The 15,399-nt window shown below is 42.6% G+C and overlaps 1 protein-coding gene across 4 annotated transcripts in view; it reads left to right on the top strand.

Moving 5' to 3' along the window:
• TMTC1 (transmembrane O-mannosyltransferase targeting cadherins 1) overlaps window positions 1–15,399 on the top strand; it is a 267,202-nt gene that overhangs the window by 209,771 nt on the left and 42,032 nt on the right. For all 4 annotated transcript variants that reach the window (XM_064591454.1, XM_064591452.1, XM_064591453.1 and 1 more), the window contains one exon: window positions 1,806–1,949. In XM_064591454.1, coding sequence (XP_064447524.1) covers window positions 1,806–1,949 — 144 coding nt within the window. The remainder of the gene's footprint in view (window positions 1–1,805; window positions 1,950–15,399) is intronic.

A 15,399-nucleotide genomic window follows, 5' to 3' on the forward strand; every position in this document is an offset into this window, starting at 1 on the left:
CCGTGTTCACTGGACATCCCTTAAATCTTTGGGAGGTCAGAGAGCTTTGCTCAACATCTCCCCCTGCCAAAAAAAAAAAAGTTTCTTTAGAAGATTTTGAGTCCTGGCTGTGATAAGTTTTCTGTAATCACTTCCAAAATCATTCTTAGACCCAGACTTCCTAGGAGACCTTTGTGGGCAGAGTGCATGAGCAGATCCAAGGGCATTTTGTCTCTCATCATAGTTCTGATATCCCTTAGTGGAATCTCAGAGAAAGAGAGAGCCAAGGACTTGCTTCCCTCAGGACTGTGAGGCTGGGGGTGATGGGGCTACCCCCAGGGACCTCGGGTTGTCTTTGCCTGAGTGAAGGTGACCCGAGAGAAGCAAACCACAGTGCCGTGTGCTGGCCCAGTGTGTTTTCCTTTTCCCAGCTTCCTCTCATAATATCTCTCTCTCCAACAGCCTCTACAGCCATTGAGAGTAATTAAGGCTTTCAGGCTTTGGGAGGCCATAACATGCCACTGAATAGATTCTATCCCTTGTCAGTCATGAAGAGCATCACCTGGCATGTCTTCCTGAAAATGCTAGTTCTGGGGCATGTTCGTCGTGTTCCTTGCTGCTCTAGAAGGGAGTAGGGAAGGGAGGATTACATGGTCAAATAAACTTAGGAAACTTGGTTTAAGCAAAGATTTAAAACAAAACAAAACAAAACCCATGAGACTTGTCTTGTCAGCCTTTTAATAGGACGCCCTTCTGTCCGCAAATAAATTGATCTTCTTAGAAGGTACGGAACAGAGTGGGAGGAGGCAAGCCTGTCATTTGATCGTCAAGAGGCTTGACAAGTACACATCGTATTTTCATTTCTTGGCATTCCTACATTAAGAGCCAGTTCCGCGGGCTTATGCAGAGTACTCCAGGTGACAGAGATGGAGTGAACCTCTTAGTCTGCTAAATATTCTGCTCTAAATATAGCAGAAACAACTAAACTGTGGAGCTGTGCGGATTTGCCTTCTTGATGGTTTTGAGTTAAGGAAGTAAATTGATTCCCTTCCTTCCTTAATCAGCATAAATTTGGTTTACTGATGTATCCCCGATCCTCCTTTACATTTGCTTTTGAACATTGGGAATGCTATTTTCACTTCGTCGTGCATTATTTAAATTTTTTAAAAAGTGTTTGTCGGGATTTTCATTTGAGAACTGTATCAGGCCAGTTGGTACCAAATTACAGTAGGAGGAGGGAAAGGAGATAAAATGGAAAAAGAGAGCCAAGATGGAAAGCCATTTTAGGGATAAAGTTTGTTTTTATGGGAAGACCTTGTGTATTACCCTTTCTCAATAATGGTGGTCTTAGGGATCTTCCAGTCCAAGTATGTTAATGAAGATGCCCTCATCCAAGGAACCCCCAGTGTCTTGTGTACATAGTGGGCACCGTAGAAGCTGCTGGTCAGCAGTCCCACCAGCCCAGAAACTCAGAGGCAATGAGGCAGTGAGGATTTTCTGCCAAAGCAAATTGAAAGTAATATAGGCTCCAAAGGATTAAAATTTGTTTGACCCTGATAGATTTGCATAGTTTATTTTTGCACCATTTGGGGGTTATTATACCACTAAGGGTCAAAGATCTGCTTCCATATTTATATGCCCTCAGCTGCACACATAGTTGACCATTAAGATTTCACATGGACAAACCATTAAAATAAAGGAAGAATTCAGTGTTTGATTTTGATTGTGGCATTCCTGGGGTGGCGGGGGGGAGAGGGAGAACAAGCCCATCGTGCCCAGCTTAGCAGTTTTTGAACAATCATGGCTGAATATTTCTAATTTTCCAGGTTGTATCCTCGCCACGCAAGTGCCCTGAACAACCTTGGAACACTGACGAGAGACGCAGCAGAGGCAAAGAGGTGCTATCAGAGGGCTCTCCAGCTAAATCCACAGCACAGCCGGGCTCTCTTCAATCTTGGAAATCTCCTTAAGTAAGTAGAACGGATACCTTTCATCGGGCAGTCTTGTAATTTCAGGAAATCCTTTCCTTCTTAATACTCATTTGGTTGTGCTCCTGTCTCCTCTTCCCAGAGTGGAATAATTACGATTTTCAAGCTTTGAGAGGAGGTCATGTTCATCTGAAATAATTCTATGCCTCCTCAGTCTAAAAGAATATTTCCCAGAGTGACTCTCTGGAAGTGTTAGCTCTGGGAGATGTCCCTGGGTGGTCTGTAGAGGGGTGGGGATAGGGAAGGGTTACATGGTCAGGTAAACTTAGGAAATGCTGAGTTAGACCAAGAGGACTCCCACTCTTGTAAGAACCGTTAATACGCTAAATGCCCTGTGAATCTTCAAGAAGGCAGTATGGAATACGACATTGCCCAAAGTCAAATTTTTTTTTTTTTTGGTAAGGCATTTCCCAAGTATTCCATGAACATTCTTTGGGCAAAGCGCTCATCTAGGAAGAGCAGTGAGCTCTAAAGCTGTGGCCAGATGACATAACCACGACTCGTGTTCAGCGTATACTAGTGGTAAGAAATGGAGCAAGGCCTGTCTTGACTTAGTAATGGTAACTCTTGCTAAGATCTTAGGGAGACCTGCCAGGTACAATCAGTCGCTGGTGTTTGCTTTTCACTCACCGCCCTGTAAAAGGTTGACAGTGCAATTAGTATTACTGAAGACTAAAACAGGGGTACTTCTGCATCTTGTATCTTTATTAATACAAAGTCTAGGCATCTTGGTGATGGTGTGGGCACCTGTAGTTTTGACAATAATGAAATGGTGGAAGTTATGGAATTTAATTTCTAAACTTAAGAAAACAGGATGAAAACATCAGAAGTGGAAATTGGGTGAAAAATGTTTGGAATGAGAGTGCGGTGATGTATTTATCTCTGCTTGTTGGGATACTGACATTCTACACACTTACTGGGGGCCCCTGGGTGGCTCAGTCAGTTGAGCGAGCGTCTGACTCATGGTTTCAGCTCAGGTCATGATCCAGGGTCATGAGATCGGGGCCCATGTCAGGCTCCATGGTCAGCATGGGGTCTGCTTGAGATTCCTCCTCTCTCTCTCCCTCTGCCCCTTCCCCCTTGCTCTCTCTCTCTCTGTCTCTCTCTTTCCCTAAAATAAATAAATAAATCTTTAAAAAAAAAAAATCTCCACACTTACTGAATTGGTTTCCAAGTCTCTAAACTTCTAGAGCACTCGTCCGTTACCTTTAAAGCTGATGGTTTGCTTTGTTCTCTTGTCCACTCACTAACGGGATTGTCTTCATTGCCTCACTAACTCCATATGATGCAACTTCTTCACCTTCCTGTTTACTCCTTGAATTTGACATATACAGGTAGATATTGGTCCTTTTTCCTAATGTGTGTGTTAATGTGTGTTTTTATCTAATCCTGTTTGGGCAGAAGCGCTGGGGTGGGTTAATCACAGAACAATCTAATATGGTATTACATGATAGGTGCCATCCTGAGTCTGTTTTCTGTTTAGGAATAGCTTTGTCCATTACTGGAGCACAAAATCAGGGAATACTATACAAAAATAAGTAAATGCGGAGAAAGTACAATTCAAATGAAAGGAATAAAAGTATAAATCAGCAAAAACCAAATACACTTATTTTTTCAAATTAGAGAATTTTTTGTTACAATTTGATACACATTGAGAATGCTGAGAAACAATGAAGAATGAAGTGGGACACACTGTGACAGAAAAGCCATTTTAGTACTAGTCAGCTCCTATTAAAAACAATAACCAATCAAGAGATGTGGGGAAAATGAGTTCTAGTCATTGCAGGTAATAGCTGCAGGCCAGTGGGGTGCTTTGATTTTACTCAACTATTTTGATGAGCTCTTACTTATTTATATGACGTTCCAAGGACTCATTTTTTTAAAGTCATTGTTGGCATCTGTTTATGTCCTACCTTAGAGCCCAAATAATTTAATGGCCAGATAAAGTCCTGTCAGCGTCTTTGGGGTACCTGGACTATACAGTACTGATTTTAAAGACCACATCGATGAGTGTTTGTTGCCCTAAAGACCCAGCTTTAATGGCAGTTCTTGTTAGGAATAATGTCCTGCAGTGATGATGATCATATTGTGTTGAATGGGGCTCTACTTAAAAATGACAGTCGACAGTCCTTAAATTTCATCTTGCCAAGACCTGAGCAAGAGATGCATGCTCTAGCCTTCCTTTTTCAATCACATATTATTGCCATTAACAATCATCATGAATGAGTATATGTGAGTTAAAAGGACAAGGAATTATTTTTTGGACTATGGTAATGGCTATTTTTCACAGTAGGAGGGACTCCTGGATACTGAACATGGGATTTTTTCTCTCTTTGTCAGAGGTTTTGTCAAAATCAACTCTTGATGATTATCCAGACCAACAACAATGCTTTACATTTGCGTAAGACTGTAGTTTTCTGAGTGCATTTTTTTTTTTTTTAATGAGGCCCTTCTAGTAACTCTTTAAAGTAGACAGGGAAGAAGAGGGAATGAGGGTCCTGAAAAGTGGAGTACCTTGTACAAAGCCACTGTGGTTTGTCTTTTGCTCTTTTGATTTCTATCAGAGAGCAGAGTGGCTATATCCATGTAGATTATCCTTACAACCCAGTGGAATAAAACCATAATAGCTAACATTTACATAATACTTTACAGTTTACAGACAAGTATTTTCATACGCATTATTTAATTTAATCTTTAATCTACTGTGAAAGGTTTATCATCCACATCCCCATTTTACAGAACCAAGGCTCAGAGATCCCATGTGCCATTGGCCTAGGCTCTGGCAGATCCAGGATTGAATCCCTGCCCTTGGACTACTGTTCTATTCACTTGCCTTTACCCATGCTGCCCAAATAGCCCTCCAACCCAAAAATTACTTAATATTTAGCTGTTTAATGACATGTGATTGCCTTTGGGAGAAAAACCCATCATGGTTTTTTTTTTTTTTCTTTTAAGGAAACAGTAATGTTTGTTTACATTATGTCCCTCAGTAGCAGAGAGAGGTGACCCAGAAAATAGAGCTAATCCACATTTAATTAACTCTGAGTGTCATTTCCCCTTTCCTTAATGTATGTCTGCTATTAAGTAGCAATGGGTCAAAGACAAAAAAAAAAAAGGATATTTTAAATTGTGCTTGATCCGATCCATTTTACTATTTGTTTAAGATTTTTACCCTGTTTCTCATTAGGCAGCTAAGTTTTTTTAAATTGTGCCCTTTTTTTATAATTTAGAAGTTAATGCTCATTCTGAGAACCGGAGCATCTTTTTAGACACAAGCGTTCGATTTGGCCATCCTTGAGAGCAGGGCAATGTCCTCATTCCTGTTTTCTAAATGATGAAACGAAGGCTTGAGGAAGTAATGTGCCGAGGTGCCTTAGGGAGGAAAGAGAAGGCGTGGGAATTGAACCTCGACCTGTGTGACCACACTCGACTGCCTCCTTGTGGCTCCTCTCAAAACTGGGATACAGCCTGGAGCCTCACGGCCCCACAGAAATGTAATAAGAGTCAGGAACTGTGACTTAAAATTTTCAGGTGGCCGTATTTCAGGACATGAAGAAGGTGGAGTTAATTTTAATAGTATATTTTATTTAACCCCAGTATATCCAAAATATTATCATTTTAGCATGTGATTAATATTAAAAATTAATTTAAAATTGAACATGTAAAAATATTACTGAACTAGTGTGCAGTTTTGTAATAAGTAATCCTTGAAATCCAGTGTATGTTTTATACTTACAACCTATCTCAGCATAGTCATATTTCAAGTGTTCAATAGCCACATGGGGTTAGTGACTTCTGTACTGGACAGCACAGACCTTTATTAATGACCCTGACTTCGAGAGAAATGTAAGACTCTGTCCAGGCCAGAAGCTCTAAATAAAATGTGATTCTGTCAGAACATCCCAGAAATCTCATAGCACTGAAGACAAATTTCATTTGAATTCTTGGAATTATATGGCATACAGCTTTAGACCTGTTCATAGCAATAGATTTCAACGAATGTTATCCAAATATATTTGGCCTCTTTCATGACCATTTCACTGGACTTTGACGCTAATCTATTATGATTCTGTGCAGCATATTTAGCGTGTGACAGATTGATAAGGAACAGCTTTCCATGTCAGCATTCTTAATTTATATTAATTATTGTTGGCTTTGCTTAGAACCTAAAATGTAAAAGAAAACAGGCAAGATTAGCGTAAACTTTTTATGGATGGAAAGCGCAGAAGTCCCTGATGTCTCAAGAGAATATAATCGAATATTGTAAATTCAGGGCATGGGAAAATATTTTTGTGACTGCTTGGGTAAAAGAGTTGCTAGTGTTTGCTACCGAAACAGAATCTGAAAAGAACCTCTGGCAGAATTACATCATACCTCCCTCATTGCCAAAGCTCCCTTCTGTTCACATGATAGGATATGGGTGTTATATGGGTATTACAATAAATATTATAATCAAAATACGGCAGAAAGTGCAGTGGGATGTCTGATAATTGAACTATATAGAAGTTGAATTTCAAAAACAAAATACATTCTTTAGTCTGATCCTTTAGAAAATTAAATTCTAAAAAAGAAAAGGACATGGGAAGAAGGGTGAGCATTATCTTTGAAATAAATGTTTGGGATTAAATTTCTTTATAGCTGTGGCACTAGCTCCACCACCTTTTAGTTTATAAAAAGGAACTGATACATTCAAGATAGTAGTTCTTCTCTTCTCTGCTTTTCTACTGAAGCCTCAGAGAATCTGAAATGCCAGCCCACTGGATAAAGAAAAGCTTTTTGAGCTCCTTTCCACCACATGAGGATGTCAACTTTGTGTGGGCAAGTTCTGCACTCTCCCCTTGGAGGGAAATCTCACTCCTTGCCCCCACCCCTATGGTGACCTGTTAGTATTCAGGGTACTTCCAACCTTATTTATCTGTAGTCTCAATCCCATTACAGCCCCTCCCCAACTTGAATCAGTCGCCCAGTTCCTCTGCCAACTTCACCCAGGGACCCTGCAGTTCTGCTCTGTTTGGGCACCCACCGACACAGCCAGGCCACAGGCTTTTTGTGCAGACCTTTTTCTTCTCTACCACCCGAATTCTGATGTTCCTCTTTGACCTTAACCTCTTACCTCTGCCCACCCTTCCCTTTCCCCTCTGTCATTCCTACTGACCCTTTGATGGGGTCATGATGATGACCTGCCACCTCCTAGCTCCTCTCCATGTTCAGTTGTCTTTTTCTAAGACCTTAGTATTGACATGCCTTCCATGACCAGTGTGATTCCCCTCTTACTCCCTCATTCCTGCCCACCCTGCTCTTCACCAGTGTTACAGTCTCTGTGCTCTCTGATTTTTGTGTTCATAATTTATAATCCCATCTCTAATTTATCCCTTTCACTAATGCATGTGACATCAGCTTAGACTCTTGCACACCTTGACCATCATTTACTTGCCTGACCAGGCCCCCAGCTCAAGGTACCCCATTGCTTGCATTTTGCTTTCCCTAGACCAGTATTTCTCAACTCCTTTTCATTATCAGCCCCCCACCCTCCCCCAGGAACCTTTCAAGCATTTTTTCCTACATACCTCCTTCCCCAATAAATACTCAAGAATAAGATTTGTTAAATAGCATTGAGCTTTGGGAGACCACAAACCGTTGTCGTATCTAGTTTTATTTTTTATATGTAATCTAATCTTATTTTCACTGCACACCTCCACTCCAAGAAGCAATTTTCACCTCTGTTAGGAATGTAGGCTCTAGACCCTCATCCAATCTGTCAAGTGTTGGGGATGAAAAACAGAAATCTGAGTTGAGGGGGACCCTAACAAAACTCTGAAGAGAGCATTATGAAACAAAACAGGATCGGGGTTAAAGTTGTTAAAGATTCATCCCTTATGGTCTTAGAGTATCTTCCAAATATTTTGTTCTTTTCCTTCTTCCCCTCCTTAGTGCCCATACGCACACCCAGAATATAGCATCACCCCTTACTTTTACTAAGAATATTCAAGTCAATCAAGGTCAATTTTTGCAGCTTCCTTTCTTCCTACCTCAAAATTTCCTGCATGTTCACAGACTTCCCCCATGTCCATAAGTGACATGGAAAAAATGCACAAATCTGGGTTTTGACAATTCTATATACTCTTGTAATTACCCTGCAAATAACATAGGACATTTCCATCACTCCAGAAACACCCCGTAGGCCTCTTGCCAGTAATTTCCCCTTCCCTTGAGGCAATCATTGTTCTGATTCTTTCCACCATAAATTAGTTTAGCCTGTGTTAGAACTTCATTTAAAGGTGATCATTTACTATGCACATTTTTGGCATTTGGATATTTTTGCTCAGCATACTGTTTTGAGTCTTACTCCTGTGGTTACATGTTACATTTCTTTTATTGCTGGGTAGTATTCCATCGTGTAAATATACTGCAATTTGTTTATCCATTTTCCTGTGGGTGAATACTTGGTTTCTTTACAGGTTTATTATGAATATTAATGTTGTGACTATTCATGTCCCAGTCTTTGTATGCTTATTTTTCTTAGGTTAATATCTAGGAGTAGAATTGTGGGTAAATGTATCTTTAATATTTTAAGAGACTGCCACACTGTTCTTCAAAGTAATTGTACCACTTTCCCTCCCATCAACAATGGTAAGAGATCCATGTGCTTCACACCCTAACATTTGGTATTGTCAGTCTTTTATATTTTAGCCATGAGTAGACATTAGTATAAAATCCATATGTGTTCTTGATTGTATTTCTGTCCTCTTCCCCCATCCAGTATTGTGGTCTCCTTTTAGGTCTTCAGATTTTTCCCATTCCACAAATTTCTGTATACCCCAGATTCCCCTAGATGATCTTTCTCATTTCAACTATTCCCTCAAGTTGTTCTAACTCCTTCTGAAATGTCTCCCATCAAATGGGCAAGAATGGTTAGCATTTGGTGTTTCTCCTTCCTCCTCCACCTGTTCATGCAGTGCTCATTCCCCGGATGTCTCTGAAGCGAAGAATATGACACTGTTGACCTCCTCCTGCTTTTGAAGCTCTTTATTTTGTTGCCTGTCTTATAACATGTCATTTTTTTCTTTCATTTCCAACATCTCTTCTTCTTCCATCCTCCCTATAAATTGAGGGGCACCTGAGAATTTCCTTGATTGTCCGTTCCATACACACATGGAGTCCAAATGTCTAAGCATTTAGGACTTCCCTCTCTTTTCCACCACTCTCCCATGCTGTGTACACCCTGACCCACAGCCACACTGACCACTAGCCAGTGTAGGTGAAACACAAGCCTGCAAGCTTCATTGGAGAGAATATTACAAAGGTTTTAAAGTAAGAACTCTTCTAGTTCATCTAAAATATGGTTTCCTTTGCATCATTTTTTTTGAGAGGACTGGGGGAGGGGCAGAGGAAGAGGGAGAAAGAATCTTTTTTTTTTTTTTAAAGATTTTATTTATTTATTTGAGAGAGAGAGAATGAGAGAGAGCACATGAGAAGGGGGAGGGTCAGAGGGAGAAGCAGACTCCCTGCCAAGCAGGGAGCCCGATGCAGGACTCGATCCCGGGACTCCAGGATCATGACCTGAGCCGAAGGCAGTCGCTCAACCGACTGAGCCACCCAGGCACCCAGGAGAAAGAATCTTAAGCAGGCTCCACAGCCAATGCGGAGTCAGACCCAGGGCTCTATCTCAGGACCCTGAGATCATGACCTGAGCCAAAATCAAGAGTCTGACACTTAACCGTCGGAGCCACCCAGGCGCTCCTCTTTTGCATTTTTATCTTCTGTTCCATGTTTGTACCAAACTGGATTATCGGGGAAAGGATGAGAATGTTTACCTATTTGCTCAAGATTTGAGAGTTACTTGTGTATACACAGATTGCTAATTGTTAAGATATTTTTGTTAAGTATCTCTTCCCTACCGAAACTCTATTCATCCATGCTGTGATTGCTAATGAATTGAGCATGAGTGAGTTGTTTTAAACCTGTAGTAGGGTTTGCAAGGACTGATCCCTTTTCTCAGTCCCTTCTTTTGCTGTGATGGCTGCAGTAAACTCTGGTGAGGTCGGGAGATAGCCGCACAGGAAGCACTGTGAGGGAGAGCAAGCTTGAACGGACCCTAGGTTTTGTTTACATTCTCTTGGAGGAATTGGAATGTTTTTCCTCTCCCTGCATAAATATTTCTGACAGAGGATAATTAAACAGGCCAGACTGCTTTGTCAAATACAAAAGTGTTCAGTGGTCTGCCCTGTCCTGAAAATTATCCCCCACCCCCTTGTCCTTAAGCTCCCTTAAGTTTCCCTGGCTCCATTTGCAGTCCGGTCTCCTTAAGATCCTGTGCTGGGCTCTGACTTGGAGCAACTTTTGACTGGAGACATAGCTTAAAGAAGGTACAAGTCAGGGGCACCTGGGTGGCTCAGTCGTTAAGCCTCTGCCTTTGGCTCAGGTCATGATTCCGGGGTCCTGGGATCGAGCCCCGCATCGGGCTCCCTGCTCAACGGGAAGCCTGCTTCTCCCTCTCCCACTCCCCCTGCTTGTGTTCCCTCTCTGGCTGTCTCTGTCTCTGCCAAATAAATAAAATCTTAAAAAAAAAAAAAAAGGTACAAGTCAATTATAAGAATAAGAGAAACAAACAAGGAAGTGTTAAATCACTATACTGTACACCTGAAACTAATATAACACTGGTTGTTCACTAACCAGAATTAAAATAAAAACAAACAAACAAAAAGAAGATAGTAGGAAGGGAAAAATGAAGGGGGAGGAAATCGGAGGGGGAGATGGACCATGAGAGACTATGGACTCTGAGAAACAAACTGAGCGTTCTAGAGGGGAGGGGGGTGGGGGGATGGGTTAGCCCGGTGATGGATATTAAGGAGGGCACATACTGAATGGAGCACTGGGTGTTACAGGCAAACAATGAATCATGGAACACTACATCAAAAACTAATGATGTACTGTATGGTGACTAGCATAACATAATAAAATAAAATTTAAAAAGAGAGAGATAGAGAAATGAGGGTCACCATTGGGAATTTCTTCTTGCATGCATTAGCTTACTTTAGGGGACCAAGCTTCTCAACTTTTTATCTTAAGTCCAGTCCATCAATGTTGCCCCGACACAGAGACTAAATTTGGAATCTAAGTTTTAAAGATCGTCAGGCTTTCAGATCTATTTTTAGCTCTTTGTAGGCCAGGAGGAGCAACAGGAAGGGCAGAAAGAGGAATACCCAAGTTCTTCACATTGCCTCTGGCCCATGCTTGCCTGTGGTCTGCAGGCTGTGTGCTGGGAAGCACTGTGGGGACATGAAGCTTGCCTTGAAGTCTTCCTCCCACCTTCCCCTCCCCCGTGGACCCAGCCTGGCGCTTGCCTTCACGCTGTACCACCTGTCTGCTGGACAGCATGGCGGGGCTCTCTGCTGTCAACCTTTCTGCCACCTCTCCTCCAATGAGTGACTAGCACACTAATAGCTGACACCTGCATGATGAATTACAAAGCCCTTCCTCATGCCTCATACAGCTGCCCACTCAGGGTGGTCAGAGGATAGGCACCATCCCTCTCCTATTACAGACTGGGACCCGGGCAGGGAAGGGAGGGTTGTGAGCAGTAAGCTCTATCAAGTGGGACCTCTGTAGCCAGCACTTCCCTGTTACTTCTTGCTGTCACACCGTCTCTGTGTCTCTCCTCAGGACCAGGAGCTGTAGAAGAACTTAGTAAGTTTGGATCTCAGTTCTACCATGTTGTAGTGTGTGACCTTAGGAAAACAATTTTATTTTGCAACGCCTCCTTATAAAGTGAAATAATACTAGTAACTTGTTTTCATGAGTACTACACATGAGAATGCCTTTAAGTACTTAACGTAGGACCTAGCCCCCAATAAAGATGAAATAAATTTTAGCTATGATTAATTATTAGCCCAGGGACATAATTTCCCACTTCCAATTTGAAGCTCAGCTTCTTGGTATAAAATTAATAATGAATCAGAAGTAGATAATGCATTTTCTAGCCCTGCAGTTAAACAGCTCCAGGCAATATTCAGCCTCCTTGAGACTCAGTTTCTTCCTTTTTGAAATAAGGGATGGGACGAGGTGATCCCGTACATCTAATTGCAAGAATCTGTGGTTTTAACTGACTCCCATGTTTCTAATCCCTTAGCTGAAGTGGAAGACCAGAAAGGAACTTAAAAGTCGCTTTTCTCTTCAGATGTAATAGTTGCACTGGGACAGCATTCTGTTTTTGCCACGGAATTAGTCGGTGAGGCTTCTGGTGGAAATTCCAGATGGGAATCTGGCTGGAGAGTGGGAAAGGGGCAAGTGGGGGTAACATTTATTGCCTTGTCCCAGGCATCAGACAATCTGTTAAGCATACCGCCTGCGTGCATTTTTTTCCCACCCTTGCAGGAACCTGGAAGGTAGAGATTAATGTACACATTCAACAGGTTTGGCCACCGAGGCACATGTGGGGGAACATCTAATCCAAGTCCTACAGCTCATGAGGGCAGAGCTGGGATTTAGACAACGATCAGCCTGAGCCTAAAGCCAGGCATGTGCCCATCCCACTGCATCATCCCAGGGACCCTTTATCTGTGGGGTGAATGAATGCTGGCTACATCAGGCTTTTCTCAGCTGCCTTCTCCCCAGGTTCCGAACTGGGAGCACAGTTTCTGTGCTTTCCTTCAAACCATGGAAGGGCTTAGCATAAATATTTGCATGAGCTTTGAAGTGATGCTGGCTCGGGACAATTTCCCTTCACTCCCCACTCACTTCCCTGCACTCGAGGCACAGAGCTGGCTTCCGATGTGCAGAGCGAGGCCGTGGCGGGGGGCGGGGGGCAAGCATCCTGCTGCCGGGGTTCGGGCAGTGACCTCATGGAGTTGATGAAGACATCAAGAGCCTTCTAAAGGAGTGAAACAGGGGCGCCTGGGTGGCTCAGTGGGTTAAGTGTCTGCGTTCGGCTCAGGTCGTGATCTCGAGGTTCTTGGATGGAGTCCCGCCTCGGGCTCCCTGCTCAGCGGGGAATCCGCTTCTCCCTCTCCCTCTGTGCTCTCTCTCTCACTCTCACTCTCGCTCTCTCTCAAATAAAGTAAGTAAGTAAGTAAGTAAGTAAGTAAATAAATAAATAAATAAGGAGTGAAACGGGAGGGACTATTTCCTCAGGACCCGCTCTGGGCCGCTCGTGTGTGAGGTCTTACGTGAGCCGTGTCTGCAGCTCTGCCGCCTATAACCAGCCAGCCCCAGAACTTTCTACTTCTACCATTCTGCTCCTCAGTTTTCAGCTGGGGACAGGGGTGTTAAAGACAACCAAAGCTTGACCACCCGCAGCGCACAGGGTGGGCACCCCAGCTTCCTCCCGTTATGGCTGCAGTGACCTCACTCTGATCCTGCAGACCCACCTGTGTTGGGGGAGGGTGTGAGGTCTAGGTCAACTACTCTTTTAATGCTAACTATAGTGATTATAGTTTTGAATTGAAAAAAAAAATGCATTCTTCATCACCCCATAATATGAATCTGCCCTCCAGACACTTTTCCTGTGTGACTTCTGTAAAAAGTCAAGCAGCACAACTAGCGGGAACACCAGTAAACTCGATGCTGTATTTCCACAGCATTGCCCAGGGATGTGCTCAGTAAACTTGAACATAAAAGAGGCTGCACAGGGGCGCCTGGGTGGCTCAGTCGTTAAGCGTCTGCCTTCGGCTCAGGTCATGATCCCAGGGTCCTGGTATTGAGCCCCGCATTGGGCTCCCTGCTCAGTGGGAAGCCTGCTTCTCCCTCTCCCACTCCCCCTGCTTGTGTTCCCTCTCTCGCTGTGTCTCTCTCTGTCAAATAAATAAATAAAATCTTAAAAAAAAAAAAAAGAGGCTGCACAAAGTCTGATCCAATTTTCTTCTTTCTCTATACAGGAGAGATAGTAGAGGGGAGCTCCCCAGCACTCCCAAGTTCACACTGTGGTTAATGGGAAATTTTATTGCTGCCAAGTGGATTGCCAAATCCATTTATTTCTGTTGCTGGCATTTCCTAAATTCTCCCAAAATGTCAATACTTTTCAAAGCAAGCATCTGCTTTTAGTTTAAATGAATGTGTCATGAGATTTTAGACAGGAATCCAAAAAGTTTTCTAAATTGACAAACTTAACAGGTCCTTAATTACTAAAAGAAAATATGGTGAAGCCTTATTTGCTTTTGCTAAATATCTGTCATTGAGATAGAGCCAGGAAAGTGAGTTGATGCAAACATTTTTACTTACCACACAAGAAAAACAGCCCCACTGCTGTATAACCAAAGGGAAAATTCCCTGGGAAGCTACAAAGGTTTAATGGCAAAATTTGCACATTATGAGCAAGGTGTAATTTCTACTTAATGTTTCTCTCATGAAATCAATGATGAAGATGTTATTGGTCCCAGGAAGCCCTTCTCAGGACTTTTAGCCTTTTGGAAGTTCCTGGGGGAAACTTGAGAGAGTAGAGTTTTGCTTGCAGAATATTAGGAGATTTTTATTTATGCTGTGATGCCTGCATGGATGACATGGGCTCTAAGACTTGGATGCCGAGTAGAGGCATCCATAGAGAGTGAAAACTGCCTCTTCCAACAGCAGTCTTTCTCAGTGTCCCCTCCACCCCGCCCCCCCCTTAGCCTCCCCATCATCCGGCCAAATCAACTGGCCACTGTGATTGTCCTTTTGGCTCTGATTGTCCCAGGGAATCTTCTTTCATTTTTTGGCTTTCATCATCCTCTTACATTTAGCCTTATACCCAGGATCAGTAGAACAGGCAAATCCCACACAGAACCAGGGCAGAGTTTCCTGAAGCATACGCTCAAGACCACCCCGACAGAATCACCTGAGGGACTTATTAAGAATAATGATTCCTGGGCTCTACCCCAGACCTATTGAATCTTAGGAGGCCTGGGATTCTGCATTTTATCAAACACCCAGTGATTCTTAAGCACGAACATTTGAGGACAATTAATCTTGGGGGAAAGTGAAGACAAAATATTTTAGGCCAGGAAGGATCATTGGTCATCAGCTGCTGCAGTCACTTGATGTTTCCTTATTTGGCGAATAAGGAAATGCAGGATGCTGAGAGGCAATAAATATTATCACGCTGGGACAGTTTTACCCTTACCTGCTCCTGTCACCTACCCAGGGATCCCTAATGGTTCCACCAATGCTAGTTGAACCCCCAACAGAAGCTCTGAAGTCCATAGTGTGACATGAGCTTCCAAAGGGATTCAGAATGTTCCTTTCTCTGACTTCTGACTGAAAGTGTCTGTCCATGGGGGATATGCTGAGGTTTGATTTTTATCCATTTATTCACCAGTTATGGGCTACTTAGTGCAAACATTTTCTGTGTTATTCAGCGAAATAACCTGTGGAGTTAGCTCAATCACAGGTTTGGTCAATTCAGATGGCAAGTGTTATTTTCCTATTTTTCTCCCTTTTTTTTTTTTTTTTCAAAGATTTT

The sequence above is a fragment of the Mirounga angustirostris genome, unplaced genomic scaffold (assembly GCF_029215605.1).
Source record: "Mirounga angustirostris isolate CCGP_5_RB_7025 unplaced genomic scaffold, mMirAng1.0.hap1 SCAF_5, whole genome shotgun sequence".
NCBI lineage: Eukaryota > Metazoa > Chordata > Mammalia > Carnivora > Phocidae > Mirounga > Mirounga angustirostris.